This window comes from Mya arenaria, chromosome 4 (assembly GCF_026914265.1).
Source record: "Mya arenaria isolate MELC-2E11 chromosome 4, ASM2691426v1".
Classification (NCBI taxonomy): Eukaryota; Metazoa; Mollusca; class Bivalvia; order Myida; family Myidae; genus Mya; species Mya arenaria.
The window spans coordinates 44217138-44235672 of record NC_069125.1 but is presented as its reverse complement, the minus strand read 5'-3'; the positions used below and the strand labels follow the sequence as shown (position 1 = coordinate 44235672).

Sequence of the window (18535 nt, the reverse complement as noted above, 5' to 3'; positions counted from 1 at the left end):
GACAAACCTTTTTAAAATACGGCCGTTATAGTACCATGTAACCTTCATCTATGCAGGGATGAGTTGTTATTTAAGATCAAATTTTCAAAAATACTATGTTCAGGGCCTTTAAAATTTAAAAATTCGTTGGCGATTAAAGTAAACATTTTAAAACACACTGTACTTCACATTTTATTGTTCAAAGTGGACAAGTCTAAGCTACATATTGGAATATTTAAAATTTAAAAAGGCGCCAACTAAAAACTAAAACGTGAAGTTAAACCAGATCTGGTTAGGGTTTCTGGTGATCTGAAACGCACAGGCAAATGGAGGGATAGACGTACAGACAGACGGACAAGCTGATGATGGCACCCCTTTATAACTCAATATACGAATTTTATCATAGATAATTATATTTTCAAAATGTATAGTGAATACATGCTCAGAGTATTGAAGGGACAATGTATTTACTCTTATCTAACTAATGTTTCTTAAATAGTTAATCCTCGTACTGCAAAAGAAAAACACATACAACAGCGTTTAAAACTATGTAGTATTTATTTTCAAGAACAAATTAACAAGCGAATAAATACAAAAAAAATGAGGATTATAATGCAGAAATAGTAACACTTGTTTGTTTGAATAAATGCAAATACCATGATAGAACAAGATGTACCATTCGTTATGGTCAACAACTTGCTATATGTTAAATAATTTATGTAAACTTAACTGTATATAATTTACCAGAATCCAATAGAAAAAGTCTGGATTAATATATTGATTACATTTTTTTTCTTTTTTTTCGATACATTACTAAGATAAATTATAGCATCTAAAAAATGGATAAGACTGTGAACGATATGCTTTGTCAGACATATACGATGCTAAAACTATGAGAAAGACTATGAGAAAGACAAATGCGTAGCAAGTTGCTAAAAAAAACAATGTAACAACTGTGACCCATCAAATGTAGCTACAGCTGTAAATTACAGCTACAACTGTACTTTCTGTTGCAGTCGTAGCTATAAAAATAAATGTATATCTATAGCTATATTATGTAGCTTAGTCTGATTGATAGTGCAACCATGATGGAGTGAAGAATATGAAACACTAGAGGATGATAAAAAAGATGTTTTCATTTTCCATTTACATACAACATTTCATTGTCAAAAGGTGTGTGGTTTTGAGAACATTCTTTATTATTATAAATGAGCGGCAACACTAAAGATAGTAAGACATTGATTGAGTTTGTACATTTCATTAGAAAAGGGTTTTGATTTATATCAGACATGTGTTAACGCCTTGAGAGGCAAGAACCACACGTGACCTAGTCTAGTCAAGTGTAGAGCAACAACAGATACTACTTGTCGGGGTTGTTTGGCGGTGCAGAGCTGAACACTGGCGGTGGTGGGTATGCGGTCTGGCTATTGCCGGGTGTTTCCTGGCTGTAGGCTGGGGGTTGGTAGCTTGGCTCATTGTATGATGGTGGGTACTGGCTGGCGGGTGGATAATAGGTTGGTGGATACTGGCTATATCCGTTCTGTTGTGGATAGCTCGAGCTGTTCACAAACATAACACCTGAAAATAGGATGTGTTGCGTTAGTTTATTAAAACAAAAATGATGTTTTTATTGATAACACATATATTCAAACTGAAATACAATATACTAAAAATGTAGCTCAGATTTTAATGGTAAAATATCGTTGTTTATGCTTCCAAATCTTCAGATTTTACCCTGAAGTTCTCAGCTCCAGGGTAAAACCGCTTTAACAAATTAACATAAGCGAGGGTCATTCACTGTGCATAGCAACTTAAACTCTTGAATTAGCATGCGTAGAATCGATTATGGATTTTTTTTGTCTATTTTGCACACTTGCCATATCAAATCAAGTATTCGGCCGGTATTCAGGAAGCATCTTAAATCGTTTCTTTATTAAAGTCATCTCATTGCTCATATGATCTACTAACTTGATTATGTCTTAAGTACTTCATGTGCATTGACTTCAATTCATATACAAATGAACGAACGTAAATGTTAAAACTTTAGGAAATCAAAATAAGTTTAGAAATGGCATAAGAAGTTTTATAAGTCTAAATGTAAGTACTTAAAAGAAGTGTATGGGTCAAAGTCCTGATGTGTATACTAAAGTTCTTATGCAAAAACTGGAACTCTTAAACACATATATTAAATACATAACAAAGAGAGATCCTGCAAATCACAAAAAAGAGTATTAAAAAAGCACTCTCAGTATGATTGAAACTGTTTATTAAGAGCAACACTGTCAGCGTTGCTAGCAACTTGATCAGCAGTCGGGATAGGAATAACAATGTCAGCGGCCCTAGCACCTTGTTAAGCAGTCGGGATAGGAATAACAATGTCAGCGGCCCTAGCACCTTGTTCAGCAGTCGGGATAGGAATAACACTGTCAGCGGCTCTAGCACCTTGATCAGCAGTCGGGATAGGAATAACACTGTCAGCGGCTCTAGCACCTTGATCAGCAGTCGGGATAGGAATAAGACTGTTAGCGGCTCTAGCACCTTGATCAGCAGTCGGGATAGGAATAACACTGTCAGCGGCCCTAGCACCTTGATCAGCAGTCATGATAGGAATAACACTGTCAGCGGCCCAAGCACCTTGATCAGCAGTCATGATAGGAATAACACTGTCAGCGGCTCTAGCACCTTGATCAGCAGTCGGGATAGGAATAACAATGTCAGCGGCCCTAGCACCTTGATCAGCAGTCGAGATAGGAATAACACTGTCAGCGGCTCTAGCACCTTGATCAGCAGTCATGATAGGAATAACACTGTCAGCGGCCCTAGCACCTTGATCAGCAGTCATGATAGGAATAACACTGTCAGCGGCCCTAGCACCTTGATCAGCAGTCATGATAGGAATAACACTGTCAGCGGCTCTAGCACCTTGATCAGCAGTCGGGATAGGAATAACAATGTCAGCGGCCCTAGCACCTTGATCAGCAGTCATGATAGGAATAACACTGTCAGCGGCCCTAGCACCTTGATCAGCAGTCGAGATAGGAATAACACTGTCAGCGGCTCTAGCACCTTGATCAGCAGTCATGATAGGAATAACACTGTCAGAGGCTCTAGCACCTTGATCAGCAGTCGGGATAGGAATAACACTGTCAGCGGCCCTAGCACCTTGATCAGCAGTCGAGATAGGAATAACACTGTCAGCGGCTCTAGCACCTTGATCAGCAGTCGGGATAGGAATAACACTGTCAGCGGCCCTAGCACCTTGATCAGCAGTCGAGATAGGAATAACACTGTCAGCGGCCCTAGCACCTTGATCAGCAGTCGAGATAGGAATAACACTGTCAGCGGCCCTAGCACCTTGATCAGCAGTCGGGATAGGAATAACACTGTCAGCGGCCCTAGCACCTTGATCAGCAGTCGGGATAGGAATAAGACTGTTAGCGGCCCTAGCACCTTGATCAGCAGTCGGGATAGGAATAACACTGTCAGCGGCTCTAGCACCTTGATCAGCAGTCGAGATAGGAATAACACTGTCAACGGCCCTAGCACCTTGATCAGCAGTTGAGATAGGAATAACACTGTCAGCGGCCCTAGCACCTTGATCAGCAGTCGAGATAGGAATAACACTGTCAGCGGCCCTAGCACCTTGATCAGCAGTCATGATAGGAATAACACTGTCAGCGGCTCTAGCACCTTGATCAGCAGTCGAGATAGGAATAACACTGTCAGCGGCTCTAGCACCTTGATCAGCAGTCATGATAGGAATAACACTGTCAGCGGCTCTAGCACCTTGATCAGCAGTCGAGATAGGAATAACACTGTCAGCGGCCCTAGCACCTTGATCAGCAGTTGAGATAGGAATAACACTGTCAGCGGCCCTAGCACCTTGATCAGCAGTCGAGATAGGAATAACACTGTCAGCGGCTCTAGCACCTTGATCAGCAGTCGGGATAGGAATAACACTGTCAACGGCCCTAGCACCTTGTTTAGCAGTCTTGATAGGAATAAGACTGTTAGCGGCCCTAGCACCTTGATCAGCAGTTGAGATAGGAATAACACTGTCAGAGGCACTAGCACCTTGATCAGCAGTCGGGATAGGAATAACACTGTCAGCGGCCCTAGCACCTTGTTTAGCAGTCATGATAGGACTAACACTGTCAGCGGCCCAAACACATTGTTTAGCAGTCATGATAGGAATAACACTGGCAGTGGCCCTAGCACCTTGTTAAGCAGGCAAGTTAGGACTAACACTGGCTAAGCGGCCCTAGTACCTTGTTTAGCAGTCATGATATGAATAACACTGTCAGCGTCCCTAGCACCTTGTTTAGCAGCAATGACAGGAATAACACTGTTAGCGGCACTAGCACCTTGTTTACCAGTAATAATAGGAATAACACTGTCAGCGGCACTAGTGCCTTGTTTAGCAGTCATGATAGGAATAACACTGTCAGCGGCCATAGCACCTCATGATAGGATTAATACTGTCAACGGCCCTACTACCTTGTTTAGCAGTCATGGTAGGAATAACACTGTTAGCGGCCCTAGTACCTTGTTTAGCAGTCATGGTAGGAATAACACTGGCAGCGGCCCTAGTACCTTGTTTAGCAGTCATGATAGGAATAACACTGTCAGCGGCACTAGCACATTGTTTAGCAGTCATGATAGGAATAACATTGTCAGCGGCCCTAGCAACCTGTATAGCAGTTACGATAGGGATAACACTTTCAGCGGCCCTAGCACCTTGTATAGCAGTCATGATAGGAATAACACTGTCAGCGGCATTAGCACCTTGTATAGCAGTCATGATAGGAATAACACTGTCAGCGGCCCTAGCACCTTGTTAAGCGGTCGTGATAGTAATAACATTGTCAGCGAAATTATCACCTTGTATAGCAGTCTTGATAGGGATAACACTGTCAGAGCCCCTAGCACATTGTTTAGCAGTTATGATACGAATAACACTGTTAGCGGCCCTAGCACCTTGTTTAGCAATCGTGTTAGGAATAACACTGTGGGAGCCCCTAGCACCTTGTTTAGCAGCCATGATAGGAATAACACTGTCAGCGGCCCTAGCACCTTGTTTAACAGTCATGATAGGAATAATACTGTCAGAGCCCCTAGCACCTTGTTTAGCAGTCGTGATAGGAATAACACTGTCAGCGACCCTAGCACCTTGTTTAGCAGTCATGATAGGAATAACACTGTTAGAGCCCCTAGCACCTTGTTTAGCAGTCATGAGAGAAATAATACTGTTAGCGGCCCTAGCACCTTGTTTAGCAGTTATTATTGGAATAACACTGTCAGAGCTCGTAGCACCTTGTTTAGCAGCCATGATAGGAATAACACTGTTAGCGGCCCTAGCACCTTGTTTAGCAGTCATTATAGGAATAACACTGTCAGAGCCCCTAGCACCTTGTTTAGCAGCCATGATAGGAATAACACTGTCAGCGGCCCTAGCACCTTGTTTAGCAGCCATGATAGGAATAACACTGTCAGCGGCCCAAGCACCTTGTTTTGCGGCCATGATAGGAATAACACTCTCAGCGGCCCTAGCACGTTGTTTAGCAGTCATGATACGAATAACACTGGCAGCGGCCCTAGCACCTTGTTTAGCAGTCATGATATGAATTACACTGTCAGTGGTCCTAGCACATTGTTTAGCAGTCATGATAGGAATAACACTGTTCGCGGCACTAGCACCTTGTTTAGCAGCCATGATAGGAATAACACTGTCAGCGGCCCTAGCACCTTGTTTAGCAGTCATGATAGGAATAACACTGTCAGAGCCCCTAGCACCTTGTTTAGCAGTCATGATAGGAATAACACTGTCAGCGACCCTAGCACCTTGTTAAGCAGTCATGATAGGAAAAACACTGTCAGAGACCCTAGCACCTTCTTTAGCAGTCATGATAGGGATACTACTGTCAGCGGCCCTAGCACCTCATGATAGGATTAAAACTGTCAACGGCCCTACTACCTTGTTTAGCAGTCATGGTAGGAATAACACTGTCAGCGGCCCTAGTACCTTGTTTAGCAGTCATGGTAGGAATAACACTGTTAGCGGCCCTAGTACCTTGTTTAGCAGTCATGATAGGAATAACACTGTCAGCGGCCCTAGCACCTTGTTTAGCAGTCATGATAGGAATAACACTGTCAGAGCCAGTAGCACCTTGTTTAGCAGCCATGATAGGAATAACACTGTCAGCGGCCCTAGCACCTTGTTTAGCAGTCATTATAGGAATAACACTGTCAGAGCCCCTAGCACCTTGTTTATCAGCCATGATAGGAATAACATTCTCAGCGGCCCTAGCACGTTGTTTAGCATCCATGATAGGAATAACACTGTCAGCGGCCCAAGCACCTTGTTTTGCAGCCATGATAGGAATAACACCAGCAGCGGCCCTAGCACCTTGTTTAGCAGTCATGATACGAATAACACTGGCAACGGCCCTAGCACCTTGTTTAGCAGTCATGGTACGAATTACACTGTCAGTGGCCCTAGCACCTTGTTTAGCAGTCATGATAGGAAGCACACTGTGAGAGCCCCTAGCACCTTGTTTAGCAGTCATCATAGGAATAACACTGTCAGCGGCCCTAGCACGTTGTTTATCAGCCATGATAGGAATAACACTGTCAGAGCCCCTAGCACCTTGTTTAGCAGCCATGATAGGAATAACACTGTCAGTGGCCCTAGTACCTTGTTTAGCAGTAATGATAAGAATTGCACTGTCAGCCGACCAAGCATCTTGTTTAACAGGCATGATAGGAATTACACTGTCAGCGGCCCTAGCAACTTGTTTAGCAGTCATGATAAGACTAACACTGTCAGCGGCCCAAGCACCTTGTTTAGCAGTCTTGATAGGAATAACACTGTCAGCGGCCCTAGCACCTTGTTTAGCAGTCATGATAGGAATTACACTGTCAGCGGCCCTAGCACCTTGTTTAGCAGTCATGATAGGACTAACACTGTCAGCGGCCCAAGCACCTTGTTTAGCAGTCATGATAGGACTAACACTGTCAGCGGCCCTAGCACCTTGTTTAGCAGTCATGATAGGACTAACACTGTTAGCACCTTGTTTATCAGGCATGATAGGAATAACACTGTCAGCGGCCCTAGCACCTTGTTTATCAACCATGATAGGAATTACACTGGCAGCGGCCCCTAGCACCTTGTTTAGCAGTCATGGTAGGAATAACACTGTCAGCGGCCCTAACACCTTGTTTAGCAGTCATGATAGGAATAACACTGTCAGCGGCCCTAGCACCTTGTTTAGCAGTCATGATAGGAATAACACTGTCAGCGGCCATAACATCTTGTTTAGCAGTCATGATAGGAATAACACTGTCAGCGGCCCTAGCACCTTGTTTAGCAGTCATGATAGGAATAACACTGTCAGCGGCCCTAGCACCTTGTTTAGCAGTCATGATAGGAATAACACTGTCAGCGGCCCTAGCACCTTGTTTAGCAGTCATGATAGGAATAACACTGTCAGCGGCCATAACACCTTGTTTAGCAGTCATGATAGGAATAACACTGTCAGCGGCCCTAGCACGTTGTTTAGCAGTCATGATAGGAATAACACTGTCTGCGGCCCTACCACCTTGTTTATCAGCCATGATAGGAATAACACTGTCAGTGGCCCTAGCACTTTGTTTATCAGCCATGATAGGATTAACACTGTAAGCGGCCCTAGTACCTTGATCAGCAGTCATGATAGGAATAACACTGTCAGAGCCCCTAGCACCTTGTTTAGCAGTCATGATAGGAATAACACTGTCAGCGGCCCTAGCACCTTGTTTATCAGTCATGATAGGAATAACACTGTCAGCGGCCCTAGCACCTTGTTTATCAGCCATGATAGGAATAACACTGTCAGCGGCCCTAGCACGTTGTTTAGCAGTCATGATAGGAATAACACTGTCAGCGGCCCTACCACCTTGTTTATCAGCCATGATAGGAATAACACTGTCAGTGGCCCTAGCACTTTGTTTATCAGCCATGATAGGATTAACACTGTAAGCAGCCCTAGTACCTTGATCAGCAGTCATGATAGGAATAACACTGTCAGAGCCCCTAGCACCTTGTTTAGCAGTCATGATAGGAATAACACTGTCAGCGGCCCTAGCACCTTGTTTATCAGTCATGATAGGAATAACACTGTCAGCGGCCCTAGCACCTTGTTTAGCAGTCATGATAGGAATAACACTGTCAGCGACCCTAACACCTTGTTTAGCAGTCATGATAGGAATAACACTGTCAGCGGCCCTAACACCTTGTTTAGCAGTCATGATAGGAATAACACTGTCAGCGGCCCTAACACCTTGTTTAGTAGTCATGATAGGAATAACACTGTCAGCGGCCCTAACACCTTGTTTAGCAGTCATGATAGGAATAACACTGTCTGCGGCCCTAGCACCTTGTTTAGCAGTCATGATAGGAATAACACTGTCAGCGGCCCTAACACCTTGTTTAGCAGTCATGATAGGAATAACACTGTCAGCGGCCCTAGCACCTTGTTTAGCAGTCATGATAGGAATAACACTGTCAGCGGCCCTAGCACCTTGTTTAGCAGTCATGATAGGAATAACACTGTCTGCGGCCCTAACACCTTGTTTAGCAGTCATGATAGGAATAACACTGTCAGCGGCCCTTGCACCTTGTTTAGCAGTCATGATAGGAATAACACTGTCAGCGGCCCTAGCACCTTGTTAAGCAGTCATGATAGGGATAACACTGTCAGCGACCCTAGCACCTTGTATACCAGTCGTGATAGGAATAACACTGTCAGCGGCCCTACCACCTTGTTTAGCAGTCATGATAGGAATAACACTGTCAGCGGCCCTAGCACGTTGTTTATCATCCATGATAGGAATAACACTGTCAGCGACCCTAGCACCTTGTTTATCAGCCATGATAGGAATAACACTGTCAAAGCCCCTAGCACCTTGTTTATCAGCCATGATAGGAATAACACTGTCAGCGGCCCTAGCACCTTGTTTATCAGTCATGATAGGAATAACACTGTCAGCGGCCCTAGCACCTTGTTTATCAGCCATGATAGGAATAACACTGTCAGCGGCCCTAGCTCGTTTTTTAGCAGTCATGATAGGAATACACTGTCTGAGGCCCTACCACCTTGTTTATGAGCCATGATAGGAATAACACTGTCAGCGGCCCTAGCACTTTGTTTATCAGCCATGATAGGAATAACACTGTCAGCGGCCTTAGCACCTTGTTTAGCAGTCATGATAGGAATAACACTGTCAGAGCCCCTAGCACCTTGTTTAGCAGTCATGATAGGAATAACACTGTTAACGGCACTAGCACCTTGTTATGCAGTCATGATAGGAATAACACTGTCAACGGCACTAGCACCTTGTTTAGCAGCCATGATAGGAATAACACTGTCAGCGGCCCTAGCACCTTGTTTATCAGCCATGATAGGAATAACACTGTCAGCGGCCCTAGCACCTTGTTTAGCAGCCATGATAGGAATAACACTGTCAGCGTCCCTATCACCTTGTTTAGCAGTCATGATAGGAATAACACTGTCAGCGTCCCTAGCACCTTGTTTATCAGACATGATAGGAATAACACTGTCAGCGGCCCTAGCACCTTGTTTATCAGCCATTATAGGAATAACACTGTCAGCGGCCCAAGCACCTTGTTTATCAGCCATGATAGGAATAACACTGTCAGAGCCCCTTGCACCTTGTTTATCAGCCATGATAGGAATAACACTGTTAGCGGCCCTAGCACCTTGTTTAGCAGTCATGATAGGAATAACACTCTCAGCGGCCTTAGCACCTTGTTTAGCAGTCATGATAGGAATAACACTGTCAGCGTCCCTAGCACCTTGTTTATCAGCCATGATAGGAATAACACTGTCAGCGGCCCTAGCACCTTGTTTATCAGCCATGATAGGAATAACACTGTCAGCGGCCCAAGCACCTTGTTTATCAGCCATGATAAGAATAACACTGTCAGCGGCCCTAGCACCTTGTTTAGCAGTCATGATAGGAATAACACTGTCAGCGGCCCTAGCACCTTGTTTAGCAGTCATGATAGGAATAACACTGTCAGCGGCCCTAGCACCTTGTTAATCAGCCATGATAGGAATAACACTGTCAGCGGCCCTAGCACATTGTTTATCAGCCATGATAGGAATACCACTGTCAGAGCCCCTAGCACCTTGTTTATCAGCCATGATAGGAATAACACTGTCAGCGGCCCTAGCACCTTGTTTATCAGCCATGATAGGAATAACACTGTCAGCGGCCCTAGCACCTTGTTTAGCAGTCATGATAGGAATAACACTGTCAGCGGCCCTAGCACGTTGTTTATCAGGCATGATAGGAATAACACTGTCAGCGGCCCTAGCACCTTGTTTATCAGCCATGATAGGAATAACACTGGCAGCGGCCCCTAGCAACTTGTTTAGCAGTCATGGTAGGAATAACACTGTCAGCAGCCCTACACCTTGTTTAGCAGTCATGATAGGAATAACACTGTCAGAGGCCCTAGCACCTTGTTTAGCAGTCATGATAGGAATAACACTGTCAGCGGCCCTAGCACGTTGTTTAGCAGTCATGATAGGAATAACACTGTCAGCGGCCCTAGCACCTTGTTTATCAGTCATGATAGGAATAACACTGTCAGCGGCCCTAGCACCTTGTTTATCAGCCATGATAGGAATAACACTGTCAGCGGCCCTAGCACCTTGTTTATCAGCCATGATAGGAATAACACTGTCAGCGGCCCTAGCACGTTGTTTATCAGCCATGATAGGAATAACACTGTCTGCAGCCCTACCACCTTGTTTATCAGCCATGATAGGAATAACACTGTCAGCGGCCCTAGCACTTTGTTTATCAGCCATGATAGAAATAACACTGTCAGCGGCCCTAGCACCTTGTTTAGCAGTCATGATATGAATAACACTGTCAGAGCCCCTAGCACCTTGTTTATCAGCCATGATAGGAATAACACTGTCAGCGGCCCTAACACGTTGTTTAGCAGTCATGATAGGAATAACACTGTCTGCGGCCCTACCACCTTGTTTATCAGCCATGATAGGAATAACACTGTCAGCGGCCCTAGCACTTTGTTTATCAGCCATGATAGGAATAACACTGTCAGCGGCCCTAGCACCTTGTTTATCAGCCATGATAGGAATAACACTGTCAGAGCCCCTAGCACCTTGTTTATCAGCCATGATAGGAATAACACTGTCAGCGTCCCTAGCACCTTGTTTAGCAGTCATGATAGGAATAACACTGTCAGCGGCCCTAGCACCTTGTTTATCACCCATGATAGGAATAACACTGTCAGCGGTCCAAGCACCTTGTTTATCAGCCATGATAGGAATAACACTGTCAGAGCCCCTAGCACCTTGTTTATCAGCCATGATAGAAATAACACTGTCAGCGGCCCTAGCACCTTGTTTAGCAGTCATGATAGGAATAACACTGTCAGCGGCCCTAGCACCTTGTTTATCAAGCATGATAGGAATAACACTGTCAGCGGCCCTAGCACCTTGTTTATCAGCCATGATAGGAATAACACTGGCAGCGGCCCCTAGCACCTTGTTTAGCAGTCATGGTAGGAATTACACTGTCAGCGGCCCTAGCACCTTGTTTAGCAGTCATGATAGGAATAACACTGTCAGCGGCACTAGCACCTTGTTTAGCAGTCATGATAGGAATAACACTGTCAGCGGCCCTAGCACCTTGTTTAGCAGTCATGATAGGAATAACACTGTCAGCGGCCCTTACACCTTGTTTAGCAGTCATGATAGGAATAACACTGTCAGCGGCCATAACACCTTGTTTAGTAGTCATGATAGGAATAACACTGTCAGCGGCCCTAGCACCTTGTTTAGCAGTCATGATAGGAATAACACTGTCAGCGGCACTAGCACCTTGTTTAGCAGTCATGATAGGAATAACACTGTCAGCGGCACTAGCACCTTGTTTAGCAGTCATGATAGGAATAACACTGTCAGCGGCACTAGCACCTTGTTTAGCAGTCATGATAGGAATAACACTGTCAGCGGCACTAGCACCTTGTTTAGCAGTCATGATAGGAATAACACTGTCAGCGGCACTAGCACCTTGTTTAGCAGTCATGATAGGAATAACACTGTCAGAGCCCCTAGCACCTAGTACAACAGTCATGAACTGTATAACACTGTCAGTCTCCATAGAAACAGCTTAATTGCAGTACTTTGATCAAGAATCATTAAGATGTATCCAATGGACCGATAGCCAGCAAGGCATTTGGGTACATGGTTACTAGTGAAAGTATGTCTGAAGATTTATCATACACTGAATGCACAACAACATTTTACGTGCATGTCCTTGTGTTTGTTATATTTGTACATTGCGGTGCGATTAAATTACACTTCATTTTTAAATACCGATGCATAAATTTTGCAATAGGCTAACATTTTTTCTGCTATTTATTTGTACTTCCGCGTAATAGATTTACTATCTGTATATCAAGGTGTAAATCTATATCATGTAATCCGGTCATATGAGTAGACAGACTGATAATACACGTTTTTATTTTATTTTTGGAAATACGCCCAAACTGCCTTTAGAAGATAAAATAAATCTATCTAGATAAAGTAAGTAGTTTGAAGATGTTCGACATTCGCAATATGAGGACGTGTATGGACACTATGTAGTGATAAATGTTGTTTCAATGTGAACAAAGAACACCCGAGATCAATTAATGCCTTTTAATTTTTACTAGTTTGTTTACCTAAATGATAGCTTATTGAATCAAATTTATAATATATATTACTGAAATTACCTCATACATCATTCATAAAGTTATTGCAGTGTGTATATTTGCTCTTTATTTCAATTTAAATCGGGCGTCAGTAACATAAAAAGTATAAGTCGGTTACATCAACACTAATTATTGGGGTAACAGTTTTAGAACGGTAGCAAAGACACGCTACTTATAATTCTGCAGTCGTATTACCTTTCCTGGTTTCCTTATGAGTTTCTGTACACAGATATTAATTGACATGACCATTTCGCTTACATTGATTCCATATATTTGTAAGTAAACGAGCTGAGGCCCCAATTTCACGAAACTTCTTAAGTCCCTCATAACAGGATTAAGCTGAGGTAATTATTTATTTGTTTCAATAATTTGCGTACTATCCACTTCTTTAAGAGTTTTTTTTTCACGTTAGATAGGGGATTATCTATATGATAATGACAATTAACCACTTTTCATTGATCAAAATTGAATTTAAGTATTTTGACTAATTGAAATAAGCAATTTAAGCCTCTTAAGCCTAACATATTTCGAGAAATTTGGGCCAGGTCAACATTGAGTTAGCTAGTAGTTATACGAAACTTTACAACATCACAATACCCACCCTGTTGTGGTTGTACCACCCTTCCTGTTTTGGTGTTGCTTTTCTGCACACAAACACAAATACAGGCGATCACGAAGCTCAGCAGGATAATCCCTCCAATCACTGACCCGATTATCGCCGCTACCGAAAACGGGTGGCTGGGTTGGGAAGAAAATAATAAGAGGGTTTCTTTTTATGTCTGAGCACAATATTTCTATGAGAAGTACGATTTTTAAAAAATGCAATCTTGCTCCCAAATAAGGTATACCTTAAATAATACAAATGTTTTAACTTACTGAAAAGAATGAATGAATATCGAAACCAATGGTTTTTATGAAGGATTACGTGTTTGATTTTAAAGAAAGGTACACACATGGTTTTTTTACCTAATGAGTTCATAGTTGATCACATGATATCTTTAAGCACTCACCAATCATTTAATATTTGTGCGTTTTCAGCTTTATTTATTTTTCGATTCATTTTATTTTATTCGGATTCATTTATAGTCGTGAAACATGTTTAACACAAATCATATGCATAGCAGACGTGTTAATTTTGAGAAGTATTAAACGCTATATCATATGAAATGCTAGAAAGTTTCCGAAAATTCATCTTAATTCTGTATTCATACTAATTTGTCTAAGCTGAATTGACAGCTGCTTAAGCTTATAAAATTCAAGATCCACTCCATTTCCTGGGTAGTAACAAGTGCTGATGTCCGTTTTGGGTATTAATGAGACCGCACAAATAGCGAGAATCGAACCCACAACCTCTTGTGTGAGAGGCGGACAACTATACCACTAGACAAGTCTTACCCGGGTTGGGATCTAACCCACAACCTCTTGTGTGAGAGGCGGACACCTATACAACTAGACAACTCTCACCCTGGGTGGGATATAACCCACAGCCTCTTGTTTGAGAGGCGGACAACTATACTACTAGACAAGTCTTACCCTGGGTGGGATCTAACCCACAACTTCTTGTTTGAGAGGCGGACAACTATACAACTAGACAACTCTCACCCTGGGTGGGATCTAACCCACAACTTCTTGTTTGAGAGGCGGACAACTATACTACTAGACAACTCTCACCCTGGTTGGGATCGATCCCAAAACTTCTTGTGATAGGCGGACACCTATACTACTAGACAACTTTCACCCTGGATAGAATCTAACCCACAACCTCTTGTATGAGAGGCGGACAACTATATTACTAGACAACTCTCACCCTGGGTGGGATCTAACCCACAACCTCTTGTGTGAGAGGCGGACACCTATACTACTAGACAACTTTCACCCTGGGTGGGATCTAACCCACAACCTTTTGTTTGAGAGGCGGACAACTATACTACTAGACAACTCTCACCCAGGTTGGGATCGATCCCAAAACTTCTTGTGATAGGCGGACACCTATACTACTAGACAACTCTCACCCTGGTTGGGATCTAACCCACAACCTCTTGTTTGAGAGGCGGACAACTATACTACTAGACAACTTTCACCCTGGGTGGGATCTAACCCACAACCTTTTGTTTCAGAGGCGGACAACTATACTACTAGACAAGTCTTACCCTGGGTGGGATCTAACCCACAACTTCTTGTTTGAGAGGCGGACAACTATACTACTAGACAACTCTCACCCTGGGTGGGGTCTAACCCACAACTTCTTGTTTGAGAGGCGGACACCTATACTACTAGACAAGTCTTACCCGGGTTGGGAACTAACCCACAATCTCTTGTTCGAGAGGCGGACACCTATACTACTAGACAAGTCTTACCCTGGTTGGGACCTAACCCACAACTTCTTGTTTGAGGGGCGGACACCTATACAACTAGACAACTCTCACCATGGGTGGGATCGAACCCACAACCTCTTGTGTGAGAGGCAGACACCTATACTACTAGACAACTCTCATCCTGGTTGGGTCGAACCCACAACCTCTTGTGTGAGAGGCGGACAACTATACTACTAGACAACTCTCACCCTGGTTGGGATCGATCCCACAACTTCTTGTGATAGGCGGACACCTATACAACTAGACAACTCTCACCCTGGGTGGGATCTAACCCACAACTTCTTGTATGAGAGGCGGACAACTATACTACTAGACAAGTCTTACCCTGGGTGGGATCTAACCCACAACCTCTTGTGTGAGAGGCGGACAACTATACTACTAGACAACTCTCACCCTGGGTGGGATCTAACCCACAACCTCTTGTTTGAGAGGCGGACACCTATACTACTAGACAACTTTCACCCTGGATAGAATCTAACCCACAACCTCTTGTATGAGAGGCGGACAACTATATTACTAGACAACTCTCACCCTGGGTGGGATCTAACCCACAACCTCTTGTGTGAGAGGCGGACACCTATACTACTAGACAACTTTCACCCTGGGTGGGATCTAACCCACAACCTTTTGTTTGAGAGGCGGACAACTATACTACTAGACAACTCTCACCCAGGTTGGGATCGATCCCAAAACTTCTTGTGATAGGCGGACACCTATACTACTAGACAACTCTCACCCTGGTTGGGATCTAACCCACAACCTCTTGTTTGAGAGGCGGACAACTATACTACTAGACAACTTTCACCCTGGGTGTGATCTAACCCACAACCTTTTGTTTGAGAGGCGGACAACTATACTACTAGACAAGTCTTACCCTGGGTGGGATCAAACCCACAACTTCTTGTTTGAGAGGCGGACAACTATACTACTAGACAACTCTCACCCTGGGTGGGGTCTAACCCACAACTTCTTGTTTGAGGGGCGGACACCTATACAACTAGACAACTCTCACCATGGGTGGGATCGATCCCACAACCTCTTGTTTGAGAGGCAGACACTTATACTACTAGACAACTCACACCCTGGTTGAGATCTAACCCACAACCACTTGTTTGAGAGGCGGACACCTATACTACTAGACAACTTTCACCCTGGTTGGGATCGACCCCAAAACTTCTTGTTTAAGAGGCGGACACCTATACTACTAGACAAGTCTTACCCTGGGTGGGATCTAACCCACAACTTCTTGTGTGATAGGCGGACACCTATACTACTAGACAAGTCTTACCCTGGGTGGGATCTAACCCACAACCTTTTGTTTGAGAGGAGGACACCTATACTACTAGACAACTTTCCCACCCAACCCACAACCTCTTGTTTGAGAGGCGGACAACTATACAACTAGACAACTCTCACCCTGGGTGGGATCTAACCCACAACCTCTTGTTTGAGAGGCGGACACCTATACAACTAGACAACTCTCACCCTGGTTGGGATCGATCCCACAACCTCTTGTGTGAGAGGCGGACACCTATACAACTAAATAAGTCTTACCCTGGGTGGGATCGAACCCACAACCTCTTGTGTGAGAGGCGGACACCTATACTACTAGACAACTCTCATCCTGGTTGGGATCGAACCCACAACCTCTTGTGTGAGAGGCGGACACCTATACAACTAGACAACTCTCACCCTGGGTGAGATCTAACCCACAACCTCTTGTTAGAGAGGAGGACACCTATACTACTAGACAACTTTCACTCTGGGTGGGATCTAACCCACAACTTCTTGTTTGAGAGGCGGACAACTATACAACTAGACAACTCTTACCTCGGGTAGGATCTAACCCACAACCTCTTGTTTGAGAGGCGGACAACTATACTACTAGACAACTCTCATCCTGGTTGGGATAGAATCCACAACCTCTTGTGTGAGAGGCGGACAACAATACCAGTAGACAACTCTCATCCTGGTTGGGATAGAATCCACAACCTCTTGTGTGAGAGGCGGACAACAATACCAGTAGACAACTCTCATCCTGGTTGGGATAGAATCCACAACCTCTTGTGTGAGAGGCGGACAACAATACCAGTAGACAACTTTCACCCTGGGTGGGATCTGACCTACAACCTCTTGTTTGAGACGCGGACAACTATACTACTAGACAAGTCTTACCCTGGGTGGGATCTAACCCACAACCTCTTGTGTGAGAGGCGGACAACTATACTACTAGACAAGTCTTACCCTGGGTGGGATCTAACCCACAACTTCTTGTTTGAGAGGCGGACACCTATACTACTAGACAAGTCTTACCCTGGGTGGGATCTAACCCACAACTTCTTGTGTGAGAGGCGGACAACGATACAACTAGACAACTCTCACCCTGGGTGGGATCTAACCCACAACTTCTTGTGATAGGCGGACACCTATACAACTAGACAACTCTCACCCTGGGTGGGATCTAACCCACAACTTCTTGTTTGAGAGGCGGACAACTATACTACTAGACAACTCTCACCCTGGGTGGGGTCTAACCCACAACTTCTTGTTTGAGAGGCGGACAACTATACTACTAGACAAGTCTTACCCTGCGTGGGATCTAACCCACAATCTCTTGTTTGAGAGGCGGACACCTATACTACTAGACAAGTCTTACCCTGCGTGGGATCTAACCCACAATCTCTTGTTTGAGAGGCGGACAACGATACAACTCTTAGCCTGGTTGGGATCGAACCCACAACCTCTTGTGTGAGAGACGGACACCTATACCAATACACAGCCCTCGGTCTTTTTTTCAAAAAAACTTAAATTTTCTCACCAACATTGATCTTTTCCGCAACAAAACTGATCATCCTCACAATAATAGATGGTTTGAGACCAGTCTCTGTGGCAAACTTGAAAGCCATACACTGTAATATAATGTCAATCTGGATACTAGATTATTAGGATCACTGGGTCTTATATAAATATCAACCTCAAATTTTATCTCATTTATAGTTCTAATGTAATCTCCTTGTCTAAGGAAATCAAAAAATAAACGTATTATTTCATAAATTATCATAAATTCTGATATATATGTTAATCCTTACTGCACAGATCCATACACTGAAATAACACAGAAAGAAGACTGCGTGTATGCCGCGTTCATCAACTGTGTATTATGAATTATACCTCCATAGTATTTTTTATATATTATCCCACATAAAAAAAATCTATTTTTAATTGTCACCATCAAAACATATTGGATCGTATAATTACCTCCACTGAGCCCTATCAAAACTGACAAAATGATTTTGATCATTCTTTTTTTCTTTCACTTCTCTTTTTCACAGTAACACACAAACCCTTGTTTCAACCGATAACGAACGCAAGGCTTTATATAAGCTTT

The 18535-nt window shown here is 43.7% G+C and overlaps 1 protein-coding gene across 1 annotated transcript; it reads right to left on the bottom strand.

Moving 5' to 3' along the window:
- Window positions 1–518: 518 nt before the first annotated feature.
- On the bottom strand, window positions 519–18531 carry LOC128232208 (protein shisa-5-like). The gene is made up of 4 exons (XM_052945624.1): window positions 18406–18531; window positions 17966–18056; window positions 13374–13510; window positions 519–1557 (listed from the first exon to the last, which is right to left on the bottom strand). The coding sequence occupies exons 1-4, from the start codon at window positions 18446–18448 to the stop codon at window positions 1340–1342; spliced, it is 489 nt and encodes a 162-aa protein (XP_052801584.1). The 5' UTR covers window positions 18449–18531; the 3' UTR covers window positions 519–1339.
- Between the last annotated feature and the right edge of the window lie 4 nt (window positions 18532–18535).

What these genes read in the sequence shown, in the direction of transcription:
- LOC128232208 (XM_052945624.1), bottom strand. Translation starts at nt 18,448, where the DNA reads ATGATCAAAATCATTTTGTCAGTTTTGATAGGGCTCAGTGGAG. An exon ending in TTTGATAGGGCTCAGTGGAG is followed by an intron (nt 18,057 to 18,405) that starts GTAATTATACGA and finishes ATTATATTACAG; the next exon opens with TGTATGGCTTTCAAGTTTGC. An exon ending in GGTGGTACAACCACAACAGG is followed by an intron (nt 1,558 to 13,373) that starts GTGGGTATTGTG and finishes TCCTATTTTCAG; the next exon opens with GTGTTATGTTTGTGAACAGC.